The sequence below is a fragment of the Megalobrama amblycephala genome, linkage group LG9, assembly GCF_018812025.1.
Source record: "Megalobrama amblycephala isolate DHTTF-2021 linkage group LG9, ASM1881202v1, whole genome shotgun sequence".
Lineage (NCBI taxonomy): Eukaryota > Metazoa > Chordata > Actinopteri > Cypriniformes > Xenocyprididae > Megalobrama > Megalobrama amblycephala.
This window is the reverse complement of record NC_063052.1, coordinates 4,987,515-5,014,753: the sequence shown is the minus strand read 5'-3', so window position 1 is coordinate 5,014,753 and position 27,239 is coordinate 4,987,515. Positions and strand designations below refer to the sequence as shown.

The 27,239-nt window shown below is 37.6% G+C and overlaps 1 protein-coding gene across 6 annotated transcripts in view; it reads left to right on the top strand.

Annotated features, from left to right (window-relative positions):
* trit1 (tRNA isopentenyltransferase 1) overlaps positions 1 to 27,239 on the top strand; it is a 56,153-nt gene that overhangs the window by 8,304 nt on the left and 20,610 nt on the right. For 4 of the 6 annotated variants that reach the window (XM_048201290.1, XM_048201288.1, XM_048201293.1 and 1 more), the window contains exons 2-6: positions 16,135 to 16,275; positions 19,653 to 19,751; positions 20,690 to 20,844; positions 24,326 to 24,468; positions 24,555 to 24,666. In XM_048201290.1, the coding sequence (XP_048057247.1) occupies positions 16,135 to 16,275; positions 19,653 to 19,751; positions 20,690 to 20,844; positions 24,326 to 24,468; positions 24,555 to 24,666 (650 nt within the window). The remainder of the gene's footprint in view (positions 1 to 16,134; positions 16,276 to 19,652; positions 19,752 to 20,689; positions 20,845 to 24,325; positions 24,469 to 24,554; positions 24,667 to 27,239) is intronic. The other 2 variants (XM_048201291.1, XM_048201289.1) reach the window with 1 other exon arrangement.

The window sequence follows — 27,239 nt, the reverse complement described above, 5'->3', positions numbered from 1 at the left end:
AAAAAGTCTATGGAGTATTTTGAGCTGAAACTTCACAGACACATTCAGGGGACACCTTAGACTTGTATTACATCCTTTAAAAAAAAGTTCTAGGGCACCTTTAAACATTTCAGTACCGACTTGGTATCGCAGTCGTTAGTATGAGTATGCAGTCTTTAAACATCTGCCTAAATGTAAGCCACTGAAAAAATGCAGAGACACATTATCACATGTTCTCAAAAACTTCTGCTAATAATTGGATCTTTGTTCTCAGCATAATGCCATAAAAACTACCTTGGCCTTTGACCCCAGGTTTGGTGTTCTTTATGTGAGAGACAACAGCCTTGTAACAATTTGTGTAAATCAGAATTGATTGACGTTGAATTTCACTGGAAGTGTTTTTGGGCCTCATGTCATTTTAATTGAATTTTAATTTTCATAAGTAAAGCCATCTTTCTCTTTTGCAACCATTTCAGTGTCAGTCCAGAGCACAGCACACTGCTCTTTAGTCTGAGCTGTGAATTTTATAATAATGCAGCTTGACTCTGAAGCGTTTACTTTCACTTGATCTCCACTCTCCTATGATTACCAATTTCAACAGACTCTCAGCTGTGCTTAAGAGCCTTGAATGTCCGTTCACATACTCAATAACCATTTACCTGAACTTTATTTAACCTTATGACCTGATGTGAAGACTCTTTCAAAGACCGATTTGGACTCAAAGGATTTGCTGCCTCTCTTTCATTCTCTTCCTTTGACTTTTCCCACATGAAAAATGACAGGCCTTGACACATCTGTGCTCTGCTGTTTCACGGGAGAACCATGATTCAAAGAGAATCATTTATTAACCTGATTTGAATACTCCACAGGACACAGGCCTTTAAAGCATTTGTGTGATTTCTGCTCATTTTCACAGAGCTCTTTGATAAGGTGTTGCACCTGTTTGAGCACTCGTTCGCACTAACATCACCCTGTGCGGTGGATTAATGGATCAGACCTCAAAGCAGACAGAACCTGCTGTCAGAAAACTGCATGGACAGCGGTTGGAAACCCACAGGGGCCTTGCCATGTGAATGTACCCAACAATTATTGCGATCAATCTGCTTTGCAAATTAATGCATTCCCAGAGGTTTAGTCATGTACAGTTGACACCATGTGCCTGATCTGTGATTTGATTGCATTTAATTTTTGCATAAATATTAGATTTGTTTTTAACACAGTAGTTCACCCAGACATTATAGTCATCATTTAAATGTCTTTCTTTTTTACATCATGCCTTTCCAAACCTGTCTGTGGGATGCACTATATGGTACCAGTGTTATTTATATTCTATTATAGTATTTATCAATATTTTGAATTAGCTTTTTATATATGTATTAGTAATTTTATGTGCTTTTGTCAATTTTATTAGTTTAAAACATTTTTAATTTGGCTTTAATTTTTATTTCAGTTTTAGTATTTAACATCTTAAACTTATTTTCAGTTAATTGTAGAGCTGCACAATTAATCGTTAAAAGATTGCAAACTCGATTCAAACACCAACGCAATCTTATTCCTAAATGATAGCAATTCTCCTCCTATTAAATCTTTGACAAAAGCACACTGGAACATTCAGATCTGCGTTGGCACTGCTGCTGACTCAGAGACAGCAGTTGTCGTGTACAGTATAGGTTTGAAACAGCTTCACAAACCGTCTGTTCAACCACAAAGTGTCATTATTTCTGTCTTACAAATATTCAAATTATCGCATAAGTACTGGGATAAAGGTTTACTATAGTTCACATATAAACACTGATGTCTATGGTAGCGATCAAAATAGTATGGAAGAGGATTAGGGCCAAGCAATAATAAAAAAATAAAAGCATCTCGAGATTAAAGTTGTTAAATTTCGAGAAAAAAGTCAAAATAAAATGTTGAGAATAAACTCGTTAAATTACGAGAAAAAACTCGTTAAATTTCGAGAAAAAGGTCGAGATAAAATGTTGAGAATAAAGTCATTAAATTACGAGAATAAAGTCATTAAATTACGAGAACAAATTCGTTAAATTATGAGAAAAATGTCGTTAAATTGAGAAAAAAGTCGAGATAAAATGTTGAGAATAAAGTCATTAAATTACAAGAACAAATTCATTAAATTATGAGAGAAATGTCGTTAAATTTCGAGAAAAAGGTCGAGATAAAATGTTGAGAATAAAGTCATTAAATTACGAGAAAAAAGTTGTTAAATTACGAGAACAAATTCGTTAAATTACGAGAAAAATGTTGTTAAATTTCGAGAAAGTTGAGAAAATGTTGTAGTTTAACGAGTTTATTCTCAACATTTTATCTCGATTTTTTTCTCGAAATTTAACGAGTTTTTCTCATAATTTAACAAATTTGTTCTCGTAATTTAACGACTTTTTTCTCGTAATTGAATGACTTTATTCTCAACATTTTATCTAGACTTTTTTCTCAATTTAACAAGTTTTTTACTTGTAATTTAACGAGTTTATTCTCAACATTTTATCTCGACTTTTTTCTTGAAATTTAACAAGTTTTTTCTCAAAATTTAACAACTTTAATCTCGAGATGGTTTTATTTTTTTTATTATTGCTTGGCCCTAATCCTCTTCCATAAAATCAGCAAATCAGCTGTTAAAAGTAACTTGTTGCTTTAAAGTGTTAGTTCACCCAAAAATTATCCCATGATTTACTCGCCCTCAAGCCATCCTAGGTGTATATGACTATCTTCTTTCAGACGAACACAATCTGAGATATATTTAAAAATAAGCTTAGTCCTCCAAGGTTTATAATGGTTGTGAAAGGGCGCCCAAATTCTGAAGACAAAAAAAAAAGCATCCATCTAGGGCTGGACGATTAATCAAAAAGTAATCGAAACTGAAATTCAGAGCCTCTAATCGACATAATTTTCCCATGTCAGTTATTTCATTTTTTTTTTTTTTTAATCCTGTTAATACTTCCCCCTTAAAAACATACTACCAAGTGTGTAGCCGTGTGACTCCCCCATCCAGTCAATGACATAAATGCAACACAGAGGTGAACGCCGGTTCAACACATAGTGATGGCATGCGAGCGGTGAGCCTTGCGTCTTCACTAAACTTTGTCAGTTGAATGCGTTTTAAGGTTTGCCAGTTTGGACATTCAAGCGATTTTAGACGATCGGATGTGTATTATATCGAGCTACCGTACTCGCGCAACTGCATTGTGAAACGAACACTCATACGAACAGTAGAGGAATGCAGAAACTAGTTGTCATGCTGTCCTGTGATTTATCACTAAAGTAGCTTAACTCAAAACTTATTATAGCATATATTTTTCTACTTTTGAAGGAACTATTTACAACCCACAACTTTTGAGTTATGTCAGAGCACTCTTTCAATAGGAAAAAAATCCCACCTTTAATAGTCAATCATATTTACAGTACAAACCTTGTCAGTGAACTATGAGGGCACACAAACAAAATAATCGTTCATTAATCGTAATCGAGGTAAACTAATCGAGGTTTTGATTTTAGGCCATAATCGTCCAGCCCTACATCCATCCATAAAAAAATGAATCCATACGACTCCAGGGGGTTAATAAAGGCCTTCTGAAGCGATTCGATGCGTTTGTGTAAGACAAGCATCCTTATTTAAAACTTTATAAAGTAAAATAACGAGCTTCTGGTGCTATAGCCATACATTTTCAACGTATGTCCAAAAAGCGTTAACTTCCGTGACGTAGTACACAGTGACATGACATACTACGCGTTGTACGTCAAGGTATTCTGTACTACGTCGTGGAAGTTAACACTTTTTTGAAAGAAGTCATATACACCTAGGATGGCTTGAGGGTTAGTAAATCATGGAATAATTTTTCCTTTCCTTTTTTATTTTTGGCTGAACTATTAATTACATCATTACACCACTAGGTGGTGACAAAAGTGACTGTTAAAAATTGTGTTTGTCATTGAATCATTAATTCAAGAGATTCGTTCAAAAACGCTGATTCATCCAGCAATGAAACAAGTGTAATATTTATTAGCGAGTCATTGAATCATTCTTTCAATCTGATTTTTTTTTTTAAATAATTGATTTAAATTTATTAAACATTTTTAAATACACTGCAGCAATTAACATTTTGTCAGAACCTCTAGTAAATTACATGTTATTTTCTTTAGTTATCTGTTCAGAATTGTGGGAGAATTGTGATCTCTGTTTGGAACAGAATTGTGATTCTCAATTTATCGAGAATCGTGCAGGTGTAGTTAATTGCAAAGGCACTATTTCTATAATATAAAAAGGCTTTTTAAGTTTAAGGTTTTCATCTAATATTTATTTTATTTTAGCTTTATTTAAATTAATGGAAATAAATTTTTAATCGGTCAATATTGATCAATATTGGATGTTTAATTGTGCATGTCATTTCCTCTATTTTTTACATTTAGAATCCATTTGTCATCCTCTTTACACAACCAATAGCACCCTTTTATTCAATACTTTTTGCAACCCCATTTTGCCAAGATAACAGCTGAGTCTTCTCCTATAATGCCTGTTTGGAGAACACCTGAGAAGAGGTCAGACATTATTCCTCTATACAGAATCTCTCCAGACCCTTCAAATTCCCAGGTCCATGTTGGTGCCGCTCCTCTTCAGTTCTTCATGGGAATGGGATGGCCGTGGCAGAACATTAATTTTGTGCTCAGTGACCTATTTTTGTGTTGTTTTTGATGTTTGTATTGGATCGTTTTCCTAATGGATAATCCAACTACAGCCCATTATAAGAATTCTAGCAGAGGGACTCCTGGTTTTGATTTTATCATCTGTTGATATTTGATTGAATCCATGATGCCATGTATCTGAACAAGATGTCCAGGACCTCCAGCAGAAAAATAGGCCCAACAAATTAAAGATCAAGCATTATATTTAACTGGACATGGGGTATTTTTTATCCCTGTGTGTGCACCCAAAGCACTGCTTTTTCATCGAACCATAGAACCAGGTCCTGTGAGGTTCCAGTAGTGTATGACAGCTGAATATGAGTTTGTTTTTGGATGAGAGCAGAGAATTTTTCTTGAAACCCTCCCAAACAACTTGTGGTGATGTAGGTGCTGTTTGAATGCACATCAGGTGCACATTTGCTGCACATCAGAACTATATTCTTTGGGTTTACTCATTGTGATGGATGGATGATTAAGGTAATTTGGCCTTTGCGTTACCTGATTTATATTCCTATGAAACAGGAAGTCATGCCTGGATAATTTCATGTTCTTAGTCACCCTGGTGTGCTAAAAATTGTAAATGTGAATATTCTTCAGATATATTTTACTCATTACAATTTCTAGGGGTAATTTTCATTTTTGGCTAAACTATTCCTGTAAACATCTGTCAAATGATTTATAACTTAAGGATGCAGATAAAAAGGGAAGGGTTAACGTGTCCTTTTATGCATTTGAAGGGTCGAGTCAGTTTGTCTGCGTTTACTCGGGCGCTAAATGCTTTTGGAAGGAACCATTTCCCCCCTTTTGCCAAACACACCAGCAGCTAAATTCAATTTGAGCTGAATGAATGAAATCCAATTGTGTCAGTCTGTCTGGCCGCCTAGGACTGGCGGCACAGCACATGCCCGCTGTGACGTCTGCATTCATCCTGGCGTCTGAGAAACCTCGGCAGTGCTCGAGATCTGCCTGAGATCCAGTTAAACTCTCACTCTGGTCCCTCTGTGCAGACTGAAGCGAGAAATAGAAGAGATGTCTCCCATTTATTCTCCATTGCTCATCTCCTCTGGCACCCTGTTCTGTCCTCCTAGAAAAGCCTGAAACGAGGTGCGGAAATGGGTTAGTCGTGGGTGGGGTGTTGAGTGTGAACGCGTTTTAGAAAGCCTCCACAAATGATGACTGCATGATAGCACTAAAGTGAGGGGAAAGAGCGACGTCGTGAATGATTTATTAGCCTGGCTTCACTGAGCCATTCCTGGAGGAGAGGAGGAATGGATGGAAAGATGCAGGAGACTGGGGCAGCGTGAATGACTATAAGCGGTTAGGGCGTTAAAGCTGTGTAGTGGGAGGTGCGGTGTTGGAGAAACTCAGTTTGTTGTGTCCACCCCGATACAGAAGCACCAGTCATCTTTTTTATTCCATTCATTCATTTAATACCATAAATATGTTATACATTTGTACAAAATAAAAGTATCTTGTTGAAGAGTGGTGTGCTATTACTTTCCTAAGCTCTTGAACTAACAATTTTCACTTGGGGCTGCATGAAATTGGAAAAAACAGACATTGTGTTTTTTTTACGATTAATGATTGGGGTGATTTTGCTGCGGAGTGCAACTACATAAAAAAAACAAAGGTTACTTTTTTTATTCTGCGATATATATAAATATAATTTTTTTTTTTTTTTTCTCAAATCCTTTTAGGGCTGAACGATTTAGGAAAAGCTTACTCTTCTTTACAAGAACCAACTCAAAACATAAAATTTACTGATTTAAAAAAAAAAAACTCAAGTAGAAAGATTTTTTTTCTTAGGCCACATTAACATAATTTGATCTATTTAATATGACTATAAAATAAATATGATTTTATTGTGGTTATTATTAAGTCGGTGTTCTGACATAGAACCTGGAAGCACTGAATGTAAACAGTGTAGGAGAATGACAGAGAAGACACGAATTTGTTGAATAAAGTCATTATTTTTGTTTTGTTTTTGCACACAAAAATTAATCTTGTTGCTTCATACAATTTAAGTTGAGTCACGTGGACTATTTTCACGATGTCTTTTCTACCTTTCTGGACCTTGAAAGTGGTAATTAAATTGCTAGTCATGTCACACTAGTGTGTTTTCGTTTTAAAACGCATACATTTTACTATGGTTACGCCTGTCGTTTACACTACGCCGGCGTTTTCGAACCTCGAAAACGGAGACTTTCAAAAACGCTGCAGAGCTCGTTTTAGTTTGAAAACGCTGGGGTTGCATTTCAATATAAACGGACCAAAACTGAGACTTTTGAAAACGTGGTTGCCCACGTTCGCTCTGCGTATCCTTGACGACCGTGTAAACAATAACATGGAAAATAAACTGTAATCTTTGTTGTCATTTATAGCAGCTATTGTGCAGGTAAACTCAGTATTTTATTTTATTTTTTTTAATACTGCTGCTGCCGACATGTTGCCTGGAAAATCCAGCCTCACCACTGTACCAGCGGATGAGTCTGGTCGGCCATTGAATCAATTCGATTTCTAGGGCGGAGCAAATCCGAGCAAACAGGAAGCGGAGTAAACCAATCAGAGAAGGGCGGATATGACGTTAGCAAAGCGACAAGAGAGTCAACAGCGAAAAGTAAATAATTAATGTGTTTTTGGCCATTTAAAACTGAATTCATGGCTGAATAGAACAAACTCTCGGGTCTTCCGTGCGCAGTCTTTGTTGATATTGAAGGGACTTTCGCCGCACTAGAGTGACGCTGTTTTCGTCACTGAAATAAACGAATCTGATTGCACGGTACGGTTTGGAGTTGACTCGAATCGCGACGGAGGGCGGACTGACCAGACTGATTTATCTTGTAGAAGATATATCAGTCTGGCCTTGCCAGGCAAGCCCACGTTTGCAAAAGGCAACTGTGTTTACACTTGTACGCGCATACCCAGTGTGCATGAACAGTCATGTGACGTGTTTTTGGCCGTGTAGTGTAGATGGAGATCGTTTCTGAAATGCTATGGAAACGGCAGTGTATACGAGGATCATTTTCATTTTAAAACACAGTTTTAAAACAAAAACACACTAGTAGGCCTTAATTTGTGTTCCGAAGATGAACGAAGGTCTTACGGGTGTGGAGCGACATGAGGGTGAGTAATTAATGACAGAATTTTAATTTTTGGGTGAACTAACCCTTTAAATCCGCTAATTGAACTAACACCTAATCCTGGCTTAATCGAAGCCCTATCTCTGAAACCGGGCCTAAATATTTCCCACTTTTTGGTTAGCTTAATGTTACAAATCACTACCTCTTTGGCTTCTAGGCAAATTCAATTCAACGCGTATCACTTTTCCTGTGTCCAAAGATTTGAATGTTCCCTTGTAATCATAATTGTCAAAGGTTTAAAAGACGTAGTCGAATCATTGTCATTTAGGAATAAGATTACGTGGGTTTTTGAATCGAGATTACGATATTTTAACAATTTAATCATGCAGCTCTGAAACATGCATCAAATATTGAAAAACGGTTAAGTAAAATGTAATGTAAATATGTGCATATATTTAGCAAACTGCTCCTCTCTAGTGTTTTCATTTTTCTAGGTAACTTTCAAAGTAAATGTAACATTATGTGGCAAGATGTTTTATTGACATCTTTTACATGGTTGAAGCACTCATTGAGCGATTACATAAGACACATTTCGGTAAGTTCTACTGTATCTTTCTGCAGGTCACATGCAATGTTCTCTCTAATTTTTTTTTCTCGCTGAGCAAAATTTTTCTCTGTTGAGCGCACATTTTGGCCACCTGAGCAAAAACATACTTTATATCAGACCTGTACAACACACACACACACAAAAATTGTTTTATTATGCAACTGTAACATTTAACTTTATTGTGCTGTTTCTATTTTATTTGAACCTTGATGTAACTTGGTGATTTATTAAATAATATGTTTGAAAACAAGCAGTTCAGTCACTAAATTAAGCACATTTTAGGTTACTTGAGGTTTTTTCACATTGCTGTATTAACTGTACCAGTCTTTACCAAGAAATTCTATCAAAAAATAATTTCTGTCCTCCTGCAGGACAGTTCAGTTCTTTATAATAATATAATATGAGCAGTTACAATGATGGTTTGGGACAACCATAATGTGTTTTTGTAAAGTCAATTATTAGCAACAGACAGTGTTAAACCATCAAAATTACATGTTTATTGCTTATGAATTTCCCAGATTTTATATACCAGGAGGTTAAGATTTTTCGTGGCAAGGAGCCCTAAACAATCCCCTTGTGAGATAAATTTTTTATTAGGCTTACATTATAATATAATAAAAAGTATTTAAACTGATATACAGTATTATATCAGTTTAAATGCTTCCATTTGTTTTAATATATTATATAGTGAAAACAAACTGAAGCATTTAAACAGATTTGATAGCTAAATATTTTTAAGAAAAGTGAACGTTAACTCTTTTATAGTTATCTAAACATCCCTGAAACCCAAACCACCACCACACACAAAAATCTATTTAAACTGAGGTATATCACTGATGTATTTTGAGTTTGCAAGCTACACCTGTGGTGGGTGTGTGATTTGTTAGCATCATCCGTTATTTCCACCACTTCATTAAAACATGACGTTTTATTTCACATTTCTTTTCGTTTCACGTTACCTCTCGTTAGGGCTGGGCGATATATCGAATGCGATTCTCACGCGCATTTCGTCAGTAAAGCCGGTTCCCTGATTACCGCTAAATCGCCATCACCTGCTTTCAAATGAAACGCCATTTAACAGACAGAGCCGTAGTTCACTGATAAGCCACGCAAATATCGCGTTCATTATCGAAGGCGATTCATCTGCGATATGAACGTGATATTGCGTGGCTTATCAGTGAACTACGGCTCTGTCTGTTGAATGGCGCTCCATTTGAAAGCAGGTGATGGCGATTTAGCGGTAATCAGGGAACCGGCTTTACTGACGAAATGCGCGTGAGAATCGCATGCGATATATCGCTCAGCCCTACCTCTCGTATTGATGTATTTAGTCCGCAAACATTACAGTATTCTTACCGCGACTGATTTGGCTCAGGGCCAGCCAGCTCACACGCGCTCAATCGTTCTCTTTCTATGAAACCTGTAAACCGCATTCACCGGTTCCAACTCTATAGCTACAATAACTCTATAGCGGTTGTCCAGAGCACTGCAATTATTTCTCATTTAAACTACTACAATCATTTTCATGTCTGTTCTCTGCGCGGCAATTATTTTTTCTGCGCTGCCGCGCACCATAGACTGTAAAAAAATATGGACGTAGCGTCCGTGACGTCACCCATAGAGTTCTGAACAGCAGTTTTGACGCATAAATGAGGCCGCGGCCATCTTAGCTGCGCGTCACCGCACGTCACTCCCGGATAACTGAAAATGGGCAAAGAGGCGGGGAGGTGGTTTGAGCTGATATGACTGGTTGCTGAAACCACGCCCGCCTAGCTCGACGTGACCATGTTAGCAGCAAAGGAGCTATCTATCTAGATACGATCTAAAATATTAATGAAGATAAGTTTTATCATCAGAAAGTTCTAAAGGTTTACTGTCAATCTACGGTGTTTCTTTAAGATATAGATCCTCCAACACCAGTAGTGTTGGGTGTGCAAATAACAACATGGAAAATCAAATGGGACTTCATACCTTTATAATGAAATAGAGATCGCGAGATGAATCCAATCTGTGGCACTTGGGTAAAATATGAGTGTCCATTGCAAAACAAAAAAACATGTCACATTTCTTCTGAATGATCTGCTCTCTGTCATCGTTCTTCAAGAAAGGATGCAATCTGAACAGCCTTTATGTTGTAAAACTGTATATGATCGTATCTAACAAACAAATAAGCCTGTGTCCAAAGTATATTTTTTTCAAAATAGTGCAGCAGTTTTAGTTATAAAATCCAAGCAGTGCTGTCGGATTTTGATATCCTCTCGCCATTGTCATTGCAGTAAATCTCACAACCAAAACTTTCAGGCAATGCCACGATCTAACAACGTGTGTTCTGTTTCTTCCCCATGCATGCACATCTACACAGACACACATCAGTCTCGAATATTATGCAGCAAGCCATATTTTATAATTGTATAAAATAATCGAGAAAAAAAAGCACAAATACGGCAGAGATGCCAAATTCAGCGGCAGCTGAGGTAACATGACGGCTCACAGACAGCAGCGCAATCTACCTGTCACTCAAGTGACCACGCCCTTAATTATGCAGAACTTTAAGGCTTAATATAATTTAAACGGATAAGTTATAAAAAAATTTGCCCCCCTCAGAGTTGTCATGAAGGGCAAAAATAGCAGTATAGACCAAAACCACAATTTGAACCAACTTGTAAACATGTTTTTTTCTGCTATAAACTTGGCCAATTTAACATGGGACTCTATGAGATTCTGCTCTCTTTTGGAGCCTGTCCCTAGCGGCCAGTCGACGAATCGCAGTTTAAGTTACTTCCGTATTGGCTTTACGATAGAAAGAGGGAGGTTGCCGCTTGCCGCGCACGCGTGCAGCTTAGAGGGAACGTTGGTCACATGACAATGTCAGCATGACAAATTAATGTAGTATGTCCCGATTTGTTTAATATGGCACACATTCATATTATATAGAACACTATTTTAATGGTTGCGAACGCAAAGTAATTACTTATTCAAAAGAAGTACCTACTCGGAGAGTACATCATTTCGAATACAGCTTTTATCATCATAGCAAAAACAATTTTTGATATTTAGACTGCCTGACTCATAAATCCATTTTAGACATACATCAGTCCTGCCTTCGGTCATACTGTCACTCCTCCTCTTTAGTCCTCCTACTAAACGGCCCTTCCCCCTGTATGAATAGTGGGGAGCAGCTGTCTCGTGCGTGGCCTGAGGTGCTGTGTGGTTCAGCCACGGCTGTCTGTAATAGCTCAACACTAAAGCCATTGTCTGGGGACTCGTCTGAGTGTTTGCGGTGTGGGTCACTGGATTCACTACACCCTTTTTGCTCGTTCGCCCCCTTTTCCCTTGCTTTCGGTCTCCCTCTTTCTTTGAATCTCATACACACTGTCATTCGCACAAAGAAAAATTGTCCCCACCCCGTTAGGGGCTATGGTCGGCAAACACACAGAATTGTGACCACTGTATATCAGCCGTCTCTTGCTCAGTTTTTGTGTGTGATGAGCGCTTGGTTTCTCACACCATGTTGCAACTGCAACTACCACATAAATGCTGTTATTGTCTTTTTTACTATGGGGAAAAATGTGGATATGAAATATGGAGTCCACTCCATATGGAGTTCCTTTCCTGTTTTTACTACATCCCCCCCCCCGACGGACCAGTTGTCCTCATTAATAATGAGTTTCAATTAGACACTCTGGCTCTCCAGAATGTGTACACACACACGCAAACACACACACACACACACACACACACACACACACACACACACGTTAGGTTTTTGTGAATTGTGGGGACTTTCCATAGGCCGCAATGCATTTTATACTGTACAAACCGTACTTCCTATCCCCCTACCCTACCCCTAACCCTAAACCTAACCATCACTGGAAACTGTGCATACCTTTATTTTCTCACAAAAACATCATTTAGTATTTTTATTAATTAATTTACATTGTGGATAAACATTTACATTACATTACATTACATGACGATGTAGGTGAACTCAGGTTTATATTACATCGTGGGGACACAGACGCACACACAGACACACACACAGACACACACACACACAGACACACACACAGACACACACACAGACACACACACAGACACACACACAGACACACACACAGACACACACACAGACACACACACAGGCAGCTGCATGGGATTAGGCCATGTGACCCAACAGCAGGACTTCACCACCATGACATCAACAAGGCAGCTTGGGCAATCACAACAGGATTGTAAATAAGAATCATCAATCATCTTAATCAATCAAATCCAACATCTCACTTTTTTTCTACTGAGACAACAGTCAGAAACATAGTTAGTTAAAATGTGACACAAACAAAAATGTGGCTGAGAGGAAGTATATTTTACTATGTTGTACTGTTGTACAACAAAACTTTGTTTGCAAGAAACTTTGTCAAATACGTTCCTCATATAACAGTCTTCAATATGTTGTACTTTTGTATGACAGAACATTTAAAATATCTGTCCACAAGTTTTCTGTGGGCAAAATATTCTTTATCTGTACAATGATTGACAACGAGGTACACAACAGCAAAACACATCGAACAAACTGTGCCTCTGTTTGGTACCAAAGCAAAAAATTAGGCTGAGAGGAATAAAAGTTTTTGTTCACTCTTTTGTACTGTTGTGTGAAACATCTTTCCAAAACATTTCCAATGGACAAAAATCTCACTCCTCATCCCTTTCAAAGTCTGTTTTTTTTGTGAGAAACTTTGGTCAGTTTACAACAAACAGTGAAGTGTTGCAGTGAAGCAAGGACAAAGTTTTTCTCGTATAACAATCTTAAATATGTTGTACCTTTGTACGACAGAACATGAAAATGTCTATTCACAATTTTTTAGTGACAAAATATTCCAGTTTTCATCTGTATAATGATTGACTACAAGGTACACGGTAGCACAAAACAATGAACTTTACTTCCGTTTCTCACAGGAATGTTTGTGCTTGCGTAAGATTAAATATGCTGTCTATTTTAACTACTAGGGCGAATAAAAATTAAATACTGGAGAAGGGGCGCATTGTCATTAGAAGGCTGGAGCACAGGGTGGGCTCGGTATTGGTGAGAGGCTGGTACAGAGCCTAAAGAAAGGTTACAAACGGGTGCAGGGAACAAAACCCACTAATACCGGCAGCACTTAAGAAACGTGGCCCCAAATGAGAGCCACATGATCAGGATCGGCATTCACAGGGCCTTCTGTCCTTCTTTGCCACACACATACTCCCCCCTCCTTCCCCACTCTTTTTCATGTTCTGTGTCTCTTATGTCATTTTAGTCTTATCTCGGAGGGCAGATCATACATGTTATACAATCTCTCGGGATAACGGAAGAAAAAATACAGATTTTTTTTTTTTCTATGGTAGTTTTTAATAGTTGTTGGATTTGTGACATTTTAGTGGTCAAACTCCGTGTTTTGTCTCTGAGATCTAACCCTGATGGCACGTGTTGCATATAAAAATCAGTTTGAGGAAAACGTGCTGTCAATTCATAACAATTTGCTGCAAAGCAAGGTTGTGCCAATTTTTATTGAACATTTGCCAGGAATATTGAGAATTGTTGTTATTTGTGCAACGTAATAGGGTTGTCCCCTAATGATCGATGAGAAGAGGCTTAGTTTACCAAAATTTTATTAGTTGCTTAGTCACCGGGGGGAAAAAATCCACAGGAAGTGAAGTCACGCAGTCTGTGATGGACAGTACATCCAAACGCTCGCCTATCATTCAGCTAACATAGAGGCGCCGGTGCGATCACTTGCACTTAAATGAATCACTTTTGGTCATACAGATAAGAGTAATGCATCTTTTGAATCTGTGAAGAGTACTTTTATTTGTGTGTACTCTTGCCCCACAGACATGAAAAATATATCTATAGAAAGCGAAATGTCTACTTTTGAAATTAACCAATTCAAATGGAAAACAGATATTCTCATGTTATGTAATCCGTATGCATATAAGCACTTCTTCTACTGCGGAGATGACGAGTCAGCATTGTCAACTTCATCACTGCAGGCGAAAATACAGAAAACGCTAGTTTATCAATTAATTATTAAAATGTTAAAGCAATCTCCTTGCTGTTTTCCCCCGATGCATTCATATTAATCATTACTTCTGCCGGTGCGCTGTGGAAAGATTTATGCGTGCACTTGAACACAGGTTAGGGTATGTAGGCATTTAAGGCTCTTTATTATGATTTATATGGTTTATTAATAAAAATGCGATTAGTCGACTAATGCTTAAAATGAACGACTACTAGTCGACCAGAAAAATCTTTAGTTGAGGGCAGCCCTACAATGTAATAATAGTAGCACAATTCAGCACATCAGGTGCTGTTCCACCATTGTAGAAATTGTGCCACCACCCTCATTTGTTAGTCTGTCACCTGACCTGATATGCCCTCACTAGTGAGCTGTGGAGCTCTCAGCATGCTGGTCTCTCAGTTCATGCGCTTTCATGTATTGATCCCTCATAATGCAACACTGTCAGTTGAGTACATGGAGATGAGGATCTACAATCTCAATATTCTATGTGTTCAGTGCTGTAGGCTATCTAGTAGGGTATCTAGTGGTCCTAAAATGCTGCTTACATTGTTTCAGAACAGAGCACGGGACTATCCATCCAGGCCGTTAATGGACATTAACAAGGCACGTTAACAAATGACCGCCAATGTTTACATATCAACATGCATTTTGCAACTTGTCCTGATCTGGTGAACTTTAGTTTTACCAGATTGTTTTTTGGCGACAGTGTTAAAGTGTGTTCTGTACTCAAACACCACATTTATGAAAGTTTGTGTGGCTGTTTGTAAACTCTCTGCTATGGTAGTCTATGTTAACAAGCTTAGTGACCCAGCTTTGCGTTTTGTTTTTATTTCAAGATCGAAAAACAGCTGTTATTGATTCCAAATGTTCTTAGAGTTAGAGGCCAGTAAAGTCGAAATACTGCGTTCAAGAGGGCTGGCTCTGAAAAGCAGGCGGTTTTACTTGCACAGTAAAAAGCAGAATGGAAGTACCACGCCAAGTTCTGCTGCGATTGTTAAGGCCTTCTGCAAGTTTTAATCGCGCTGCTTTATTAGTGTTTACCATTCTGCATTGGAGAGAATGGGCTGAATTCCTGTCTCACCTCAAATACTGTTCCCCCCCTTCACCTCACCAAGATTTAGCTTGCAGGGATGTCCTGTGGAGAACACAGGGGAAAAGATCTCAATAATTCAGTAGCATTTCTTCCTAACTTGCTGAATTCGGCACGCAAGGACAGAGGAGTTATGGTAAACTGGACTGAATTTAGCCTTGTCTAAACGTATGCCTTGATGTTTAAATCCTGTAGACGGATTGCATGCAAAAATATTGCATGATTGTCAAATAAACTGAAAATAATCTTCCCATATAAGCACTGGGAGGAGAACCAAAATGGTTAAATTCCTTATCAGTCCCACCTCTTCATATGTTAAAAAAAAAAAAAAAAAAAAAAAATCTACAGTCCCTTTTGTCATGAAGAATCATGACAATATCTATGTAGGACAGAGTAAGGAAGTGCCCGTGACCTGTTTTACCTCTGTCTCCCTGGACCCAATTTTTTTTAAATAGGCCTCTTTAAGGATTCATGTAGAGATCATGTCATGATGAACCAAGCGAAAACAGTAATGTGGTCTATGAAGCATGTGAAGCATTGCAACTCTTCTCCAAGATTTCTGTCTTCTATAACCTGGATTAACCTTCTTGCCGCTTAATTGATCTGGTTGGTTTCTCTCTGCAGGTTTACAAAGGGCTGGACATCATCACCAATAAGGTTACCGAGGAGGAGCAAGCCCAGTGTCGCCATCACATGATCAGCTTTGTGGATCCATTGGTTAGTGGATACACAGTGGTGGACTTCAGGAACAAGGCTCTGTCTCTCATATCCTTTCTAATCTGCCCAACCCTTCAAAATGAAGTTCCAGAACACAATGACCAATCAGAGGTGTTTACGAATTCACTCAACAGCGCTCAAAGCATCACATTTTTTAAATTTCAGTAACGACTTGGTACCGAAGTGGGTAACTTTGACAACTCTACCTATAACTATAAAGTTTGTTTACTACAAAAACATTGACAGCCAATCATAATTCAGAGCTTGTGCATGTTGGTGTGGATGCTATATTAGAGCTGTACGATTAATCATAAAAAGATCGCGATCTCGATTCAAACAACCAAACGACCTTATTTTATTAATGACAACGATTCGCCTGTGTCTATTAAATCTTTGACAAAATCATACCAAAACATTCAAATATGTGTTCGTACTGCCACGCTGAGCCAGAGAGAGCAGTTTTAAACAGTCACACAGTAGTTATTTTTGTGTTACAAATATTCAAATTATCACAAAAGTACTGAGATAAAAGTTTAATGTTAGGATATAAACGCTAATGTCTATGATAGTGATCTAAATAGAATAACCCACCTTTTGAAACTAACTTGGCGCTTCAAATAATGGTTGTATCAGTTACATCTTACGCCACTAGGTGGCAACAAGTGACTGTTAAAAAATGTATTTGTCATTGAATCATTCATTCAAAAGATTCATTCAAAAACACTGATTCATCCAGTAATGAAACAAGTATTTATTAATGAGTGATTGAATTCATTCAAAACCATTTTTTTTAAATAATCCATTCAAATGAATTAAACATTTTTCCAGCAATTAGAGTCCAGCTTTTAATATTTTGTCAGAACCTCTAGTAAATTACATTAGTTATTTTGTTTAGTTGTACGTTCAGAATCGTGGGAGAATCGTTATCTCTATTTGAAACCAAAAAATTGTGATTCTCATTTTACCCAGAATCATGCAGCTCTACACTATATATTATAATAGTAATTTTTCTTGGTGTGAACAGTCTTTTTTGATTTTGAATCATACATCGTGTAGCATTCAGGGGTGCGTTTACCAAAGCGAACTATGGTCGCAAGTTCCGTCGTTACCAATAGAGTTCAATGGGACTTACGACCATGGTTCACCAACGATGCTTTCGGGAAACGCACCCCAGAGCGGTTACTGAGTTTACAATCAACTCCCTTACTGAACACGAGTCAATTTTTGGTTATCCTGTAATTTGAGGAACCAATTGATTCATAGTCTGTAACCCTGTGACGAATTGATTGGTTGACTAGTTGGCCATTTTGCCCTATCCATACACCCTGTAATTAATAGTTGCAGAGATTCATTTGGTTGACAAGTTTAGTTGACAGGCCCTTCTAAATATAAATGCTTTTTATTTTGTCTCTGCAGATGAAATTAATGGGCCATTACTCTGCCTTTTAAGATATCATCTGCAAACTTCTTAATGATCATTCTGAGTAATTGTTCTTTTAAAATGTCATCGCCTCCCTGACATCATTGACACTGCTTTTGTGAGACTGCTCCTTGTTTGAATGCAAATCCCCATCTTTTAATTTCTCATCTTTTGAGGAATGTGGCATTTCCCAGTGTGCCACACGAATGGCTCTGGCATTTTATGAGTGGGCGCTGGGTTGTACTCCCTCAGCATGGTCTTTCAGTAAATGCAAGGGCATAACTGGAAATGCGTGTACCGGAGACGCGTCGCTGTCCTCGTTTTCCCCGCCCGCCTGCTGCAGATGTTTGCTGAGAGATGAGGAGGATATTAATAGCTGAGGGAGATGCTGTGAGGAGGTGGGGCGGCTCTCACAGTGTCTGGAGGAACGCTGCTGCAGACACCTCAGACGCTCACGCACAAGAAATGAGGAGTGGCAGGTGGAGAGCTTCTCAGTCTTGCCTTGCTGAAGAGCAGAGATAACTACTGTAAAAATGTATCTAATAAAAAAAGTAATAATCGCGTTTAGGATTACTGCTGCACGATACATCGAAATAAAATATAGCTTAGTGCGATTTGTCAAATCACTCTGTGCGTTTCAGTGTGCTACCGGTTTCAGCGAAGCATTTACACACCTGATATCATGAGCTGTATGCGTGTAAATGGACATGGGGCTGAGATTCACGCTGAATTCGGTATAGCATATATTTTTATTTGCCCGGCAACCTGTCAAAATAAAAGCTCGATGGGTTACTGTTTGAAAATAACAAATTAAGATGTAAATATTAGTATTGAAATTTAAAAAGTAAAATAAAATGTATTTTATTACTCTGTGGTAAAAAAAAAAAACTGTGGGAATGAGAGAGTTAAAAAAAATGTTAACAGTAAAAAAAAAAATTGTAGGATTTACTTTTAAACTATTTCACAAATAATTATAAAGAAATGGCAAGTAACACATTAATTTTGAAGTAGAAAAACTGAAATAGCATTTCATTGTAAAATGTACTCCAATTTAAAACTTCAAAAAATATATATTTTTTTTATTATGGGGAAGATTGTCATGAATAATTCAGCCCTAAAGGATTTTGTCATTAAAAAAAGTCTTCAGAGGAAAGGAATTTTTTAATTATTTTTATTTTTATATTTAGATGCACTCCCCAACAAAATCACCCCACTCAATCTAGAATGATGAATCCTTTCCAAATATAGCAATTCAAGTTATTTGGTGAAAAAATTGTGTATTTTTTTTTTTTTTTTTTAATATCGCAATATATCACAGAAAAACAATATATCACAATATCTATTTTTTTCCCATTATTGTGCAGCCTTAATTAGGATATCAACAGAAATAGAGTTATTTTTGTCAGAATCTTCTGTCATAACCATCCAGAGATGCTTAACTATTCTTTCTCGCTGTCTCGCACCCCACCCCTTTCTTCATGTCTTTCTCTCGCTCCCTTCTCTTTCCTCCTCCATTCTCCCTCCCTCCCCAGGGATCACAGAGTGATGCATATTGGGTGGACAGCGTGCGGCCAGACTGCTTTGATTTTAATGCATGTGACCTGGAAGTGTGTCCGTGCGTGTGTTCGTCAATTTCGTGTGAGGGGGAGTGCTGATGCGCCTTCTCGTATTTAAGCAGTTAATAGTAAATTGCTCCATGGAGCTTCTGATGCGTTTATTACCATCTTTTGCAGAATCCCAGCAGTCATGTTGAACTGACTGCCCTCTCACAGCACCAGGCCTGGACGTTACATGAATTATTGTTAGAGCAGCTATAGATCTGAGAATATGATAATGCTTTTCAACTGAGCACTATAGCAGTGGTGTACTCTGCAATCTAACCCAATGTGTTTGCACATGTATGATCATTGTGCATAATTTATGTATTGTTTGTAACTGGCATCAAAGGATGTTTATTTGAAAAATTCATTCCTTGTTTGGGAGTTTGGCTTCCTTAATATGATACATCGAGGACATGCATCGTCGGAAAAAGCTGCCCATCATAGTTGGAGGCACAAACTACTACATTGAATCCATTTTATGGAATGTGCTCATCGACACTGGGGTAAATGTGAATTTTAATGCTTTCTGATTATAAAGAATTGCTCTGTTCCAAAACCTAGTGATCTGCCTACGTGGGCAGCATTTTAAAGTTTAAAGCAATGTAACAAAAGTAGAGACAGATCTTTTCTTCAGTATTGTGACGTATATTCTAATGAAACAGATTATCGAAAAAGAAAAGATGTGGGATGGGGACTTGGTTCTATCCGTTGGTTGTTGATTAGATGACATCTAAATTATGCTGCTGTCAAAGATACCTCATATTTTGCAAAGAGAGAAGACAATCAGAATGCATTATGATATTAATTAAAAAGTTAAGCATAAAAAAAGATTATTTTAGAGTGCTGTTTATTGGAGTATCATACTGTTAACAACATGCTAACATCAAACTATGGACCCTTTTTACAGTCTGTGACACATTTCCACAGTTATTAATGTTGTAATAAAGTTTTTAATGTGCATTTATAACACTATACTTTGTGAAACTTGAGTGTTTCTAATACAATGGCTGAAGGAGTGACAGCAAATCTTTCTCTCTTCTGACCACCATAATCTCTCCAATAATTCTTTTGGAATTGCTATTGGAGCAGATGGAAACACAAATTCTATTTGTTTAGTTTCAATTTACGACTGTAGAAGTTTACCCAACGATGATGACTTCTGCTTTTGAAAACCCTGGAAATGTGAAAAGGGTCCATTAAAATCAATCAAAAGTCAAGTCAGGGATTTGTCACATTGTTTCGTGCACATCTAGTGTAGACAGAATGTCTAATTATAATGAGTTTGATTGTGTTTTGATGCATCGTGTCACGCCGCTCGTGTTTTAGACACTGTTAAAAGGCAACGAGGCAGCTCACTGCATTTGAAACAGAGCTAGTAAGTCTTTCTGTGCATCTATTGGCAGAGATAATCTAAACGAGTCCTCCTCTGTCTGTCCTACAGCAGGGGAGTGACACTGAATCAGAAAAGGCTGGGGCTCCTGAATCAAAGGTGGAGCTTGAGAAACTGGGTGGTCCTGAACTTCACAGACGACTGAAGGAGGTGGATCCTGACATGGCCGCCTTATTACACCCTCATGACGCACGCAAGATTGCAAGGTAATTACTTAAGTGATAGCACAAAACATTGAGACAGCTTAATTCCCTTGCACAGTCGCAGAAAAGCCTACAGTGTTTTCCATCGAGTAAACATTTTTTGTAACACTTTATAATAAGTATACAGTAATAAAGTACTTACAAATCATTAACAAACTGTTTATAGTTTACTCGTAGTTTATATATTGCAGTCTCTACATTAATATATTAATAGGCTATATATAAATGGTGAGTTCTTCATTTATTGTCACTGTAATTAACAATTGTTTTTGTTTAATTAGTGTGTAGTGAATGAATTGTTAATTGGTTTTTAGGGGTGAATGGTTCTTACTTTAGATTAGGTCACGGAAAATGGGAAAATGTCATTAAGTGCTTTAAACCAACCTTTATTGGACATTTATTGTGTTCACATTCAGTGTTTCTTAAAATGTTTACAAATACATGCCTCTTTTCACAAGATGTAATAAGTCTCTGGTGTCCCCAGAATGTGTGTGTGAAGTTTAAGCTCAAAATACCCCACAGATCATTTATTATAGCTTGTCACATTTGCCCCTATTTGAGTGTGAGCAAAAACACACTGTTTTTGTGTGTCCCTTTAAATGCAAATGAGTTGCTCCTCCCGGCCCACTTTCCAAAAAAGGGCGGAGCTTTAACAGCTCACGCTTCGGTTGCTCAACAACAACAAAGCTGGAGAATCTCACGCAGCCAAAATGACGATTTTCAGTAACAGCTGTAGATTGTTCAAACCGGAGTCGGATACTGATTGAGAGACTCAGGAAGAAGTTATAACTTTGAGAATGCAACTGGACGATTCTGTAATGGTTAGTGGATAAATTTATGTAGTTGCTGTGGAGTTGATTCAACTCGTTGACTATGTTCTGTCATGTTAATCTTTTGTACAAATTCCAGTGTTGAATTGACCCTCATTTGTGAAGCAGTCTGGCATAAAATGATGGCATGGTAACAACACTCTACTACAACAACTCTCATTCTCCTCTTCTCTAAAACAGCGCAACATGGCCTCACCCCCTTTGTTGTGTGTTCCTGGGGGCAGGGTTTATGCAAATTTTGGGGTCTGTGATGTCACCAAGCTTGCTGTAGTCCCTCCCAGCCATATACTAAACCTACTCCTAAACTTATTATTAGGGCTGTCGATTTTAAGGCGTTAATTTAATTAATTAGTTATGGAGATAAAATAATGCGCTTAAAATTAACACATTTAATGCACCCACCCTGACCTACATGGGTCATCTGAAATTTCATACAGTTGGTGACGAACATGATGCAGGTCAACAACTCACTGCGTGATGGTGCCTATAGAATGCAGTTATACGCCCCTAAAATTCAAAATATTAGGGCAAAAATACCCCTGTATGAGTTTTTGTCTCATATTTATATCATGATGCAGTTAAGCGATATCACAATTACACGAGTTCTGTATTTGTTCCGAATAGCACGAGTGCAAACATGATACTGATTTCAATAAGTTTATATTGTTATATTTTATATTTGTAAACGAAAATATTACATATAAAGCCACAGCAGAACGATTGAGGAGTGAATTCATTCAGCAGTGTTTCTGAATGAATTCGCATTTTGAACGAATCTGGTGAACCAATGATTCAATAGCCCATTCACAAAGAGAGCCATTTACTTAATTCCTGAATGAATCGGCCGTTTGAACGAATCGAATGAATGAATGACTTACTCATTTAGACATCTACTGCCACCTACTGGCAGTTTTAGTTATTTAGTTTTAATTATTTAATTAAAAAATATTCCATATAAATAAAAAAAAAACCCTTAAAGGTATAATTCACTTATAAATGAAAATTCTGTCATCATTTACTCGCCCACATGGCCTCATGGCTGTTTTAGCCTAAAAGTTTGTTTGATAAATTGAATCAAATATAATATTTCTTTCTAAAGCTTCTTTTACTATGTACTTTTGTAATGTCTATTTGATGCTTTTCTCATTTCACACACTGCCTTTAAATGATCTTTTGGGGGTAATTTCTCTTTTTTTTTTTTTTTTAAAGAAAAACTTAATACTAATGCAATTAATGTCTAATAAAGTTTGGTTTAAAGCACTTGATGACATTTTCCCATTTTCCGTGAGCTAATCTAAAGTAAGAACTATTGACGGTTAATAAGTTGTTAAAGCATAAAAAACATTATCTAACATATGAGCTAATTGGACAAAAATAATTTGGTTAATTACAGTGACAAAGAATGAAGAACTCATTGTTTGTATTTAACCTATTAATATATTAACAATGTAGAGACTACAATATATAATCTATGAATTAATTATAAATTAATAGTTTCCAAATGATTTGTAAATACTTTATTACTGTATACTTATAATAAAGTGTTACCAGATTTATTTTTTATTTTTTTAGCTCATCCACAGATCGGTATAATCGGAAAGTACTTGCAAGAATTCTATGGCTCTGAATGGCTACTTACACAATGTACAAAGTACCCCAGTGTTTGAAAGTAATGCTGCACTAGTTAATTCGCGGTTTAAGTTCATTAAAATGGACAGCTTGGTTCTTGGACCAGCAGGTCTGGCTCTTTGGATTAAGTCTGGGTTTGGATTTGAAGGGTCTTCATATTAGGGGGGTCTGGTAGTGGTCTGGGTCATGAACATCTAGTCTTGATTCCAGCTCTTTGTGCACAAATAAACCCATTTTCTTAATTGGTACCCATTCTGAGGTGTTGCAATTCAAACTATCAAGTTAAGTTCCTGGGGTTTGAACCTACATCCTTCTCAGAAACCAGCCCAGATCTTTGTCCATATCACTTTATTTACTGCATCTTTATCATGATTCCTCTTTCAATTAATTTTTTTTTTTTTTTCTTAGCCTTGTTGTGTTGTTTTTTTCCCCCTCAAACATTCTCTTAAAATGAGCAGAGTTGAATAGAAACCTTATCATACTGTCTCGTGGTAAATTTTGGCATTTGTTGGGCTGCATCTATTTTTCCACCTGTGTGGGAGAACTGTTGATGGCTGTGGCTTCCAAGCGTGTTACACACGTGTTTTCACATGCTTCAATTGGTGTTTGATTGGTATCAAGGGGCCGATTAGCACCTCTTCTGAGCACTATGTGCTTGTTTAATTGATGCCAGCCTGTGTGCCACTGTGTCTACAGTATTACTGCGGTGGAAGAGCTTCTCTCCCACAGTTTAGAGTGCTAATGTCTACTCCTGATATTAGCTTCTTCTGAAGAAATTACAAGCTTGACAAAGTCCCATGAAACTTAAACTTAAACTTCATTATTCGTCTTTGGTTGTGTGTTGGTTTATCGTTCATCATGTTCTTGTTTGGTATGTGGCATGTTCTTTCCAAATAATATGTTCAGTTGAGAGCTTATTTGGTATGTGTAAAATGTATTTGAGAAATGCATTGTTATTTTATCTGAAGTCATATGGTATTTTGACTGTAAGTATACGGTCAATTGATTGGTTGATTGGTTGACAGGAGTCTGCAGGTGTATATGGACACTGGAGTTCTGCACAGTCAGCTTTTGGAGGAGCAGCGAGGGCAGGATGGAGGAGATTGTCTTGGGGGTCCCTTGCGGTTCCAGGACCCTTGCATCTTCTGGCTGCACTACAAAATGAATGGTAAGCACCAGTCATTGTAGATTGTCACTGTAAACATGTCTTCAGTATCTATTTATTTTTATTTCCTCATTCATCTTCTCCTGAAGCTCTGGATGAGAGGTTGGACAAGCGTGTGGATCAGATGTTGTCGCTTGGACTGATTGATGAGCTCAGAGATTTTCACCTGCGCTTCAATGAGAAGAAGATCAAAGAGAGCAGGTAGATTTCATTGATGTGAAAGAACATTTTTAAATAAATTCATAAGATAATTCATAATCATTTATGAAACTGAACACTACTAATTTGCTGACAATACACTGAAACGAGCTAACCTGAATATCCTGTTGTCTGATTAAAGCTTACGTTCGCTTCACAGAACAAAACAATGACGCAAGCAAATGTACCATAAAAAATTATAATGGTTTGTCGTAATTTGTTGTTGGCAGTATTTTTCAGTATCTATAATCATTTTATTTTCCTAGTTACTGTTGAATAATGTCAGCCACCAATCTATTGTGCACCTCAGATTTTTTTGAGGTCCTATTTTTGGTATATGGAACTAGGTCAGATTTGTTTTTGTTTTGTATTCATAATCCTTGTATTACCTTTGAATGAACCATGTGTAATTTATATCACTCAAGTTGCCTGACACAATAGCTACACAGCGGTCTTTTTCTCCAACTGTCAGAAAAATACAAGAAAGCTAAGTTTCACAGGCTGAACCTGTTTTGCACATCAGAACTTTTTAAGTTAACAAGTTGTTGCAGGCTTATCTGCTGTTCCTGTCTACAGTGAGTTTTTGTATTAAGTAACGGTGGGAATCCAGGGTTTTGACAAGTGAAGTGTTTCCAATAACTGACATAGATATCAGTTGATTTTGGTGACGTGACTGAGCCGGTCAAATGATTCAGGTGTGTTTCAAGGAACGTCAGAGTATGTAGAGTTACAAGAGGCTGCATTTACACTTGTATGCCTTTTGAATTCACAGGAAATTAATTGGTTCACACTGCTACATAACATTTGATGTGACTGTGACCTTAGCATAAGAGTGTTATTGATGGATCTGTTAAATTCATTTTGGTTTTTCCATTGTGCATTCCATATTTATGAAGACTATTAATATCTCAACATGCATCTGTATTTAAATATGACATTAAAATGTAAAACATGTCATTTACTTTCTCAGGGACAACCAAGGTCATGCGAACATATGGTATGCTTCTCAAAGGCAAGCATTGATATCATTATCGCTCATGCTTAGGATAGGGATTTGAACGACCCTTAGTATTAAACTTAAGGACATAACTTATCCCACACTGTTTGAGGTACCGATATCAGTGACACCTCAAATTGCGTGTCTTGTTGAGGATAAGTGTGTTGTTATATTTCTAAAATATTGCAGTTGCTTTTTTTAGCCTGTTGGGCAATAAAACATATACAATGGATTTTCATTAAAAGACATACCCAAGCCATATCTAAAGGCCCGTTCACACCAAGGACAATAACAATAAAAGTAACAAAAATAAAGATGATACAAATATAGTCCTAAAAATCAATCTATATATAAAAGATTAGCAGAGTCCACAGCACAACTTCAATGATAATGACACAAACGATATTGTTTATTTTTTATTTATATTTTTTTTCCAGCTGATCAGCCAATCAGAACCCTTCAGACTTTAAAGAGCTTGAGCATTTAAACCGACATGACAATTATCTTTATAGTTAACATTCTTGGTGTGAACGGGCCAGAATATCACAGAAATTTGGAGAGGGCTCTCTGGGAACTCCCAGGCAACCACTAAAAAAAACCCTAGAAACACGTAGAATTGCCCAGGCAACCACTCCTCTAACAATTACATAAAAACGCTCTGGCAACCACTCATAACACCATAGCAACCACATAGAAAAACCCTCTGTCATCCACTCACAACACCCTAGAAATCACATGGGAACACCCTGGCAACCTCTCATAACACCCTAGCAACCACATTAAGATGCCCAGGCAACCACCCAAAACACTGTGATGACCATTCATAATACTGTAGCAATCACAGAAATTTTCTGGCAACTCATAACACCTTCACATACTGAAAATATGGCCAGGCCAACCACTCATAACACCATAGCACCCACATAGAAACATCCTGGCAACCACTCGTAACATCCTAAAAATTGCATAGAAACGACCTGGCAAACACTCATAACACCCTGACATAGATATGGCCCGGTAGCCACTTAAAAGACCTTAGCAACCACAAGGATACACTCTTGAAACCACAACAAAACATCCTGGCAACCATTCATACCACCCTCGCACATATGGCCATACGGCAACCACTCATAAGACCATAGCAACCACAAGGAAACACCCTGGCAACCACTCATAAGACTAAAGCAACCACATAGAAACGTCCTGGCACCCACTCATAACACCATAGCAACCACATAGAAAAACCCTCTGTCATCCACTCACAACACCCTAGAAATTACATGGGAACACCCTGGCAACCACTCATAACACCCTAGCAACCACATTAAGATGCCCAGGCAACCACCCAAAACACTGACGACCATTCATAATACTGTAGCAATCACAGAAATTTTCTGGCAACTCATAACACCTTTACATACTGAAAATATGGCCAGGCCAACCACTCATAACACCATAGCACCCACATAGAAACATCCTGGCAGCCACTCGTAACACCCTAAAAATTGCATAGAAATGACCTGGCAAACACTCCTAACACCCTCACATAGATATGGCCCGGTAGCCACTTATAAGACCC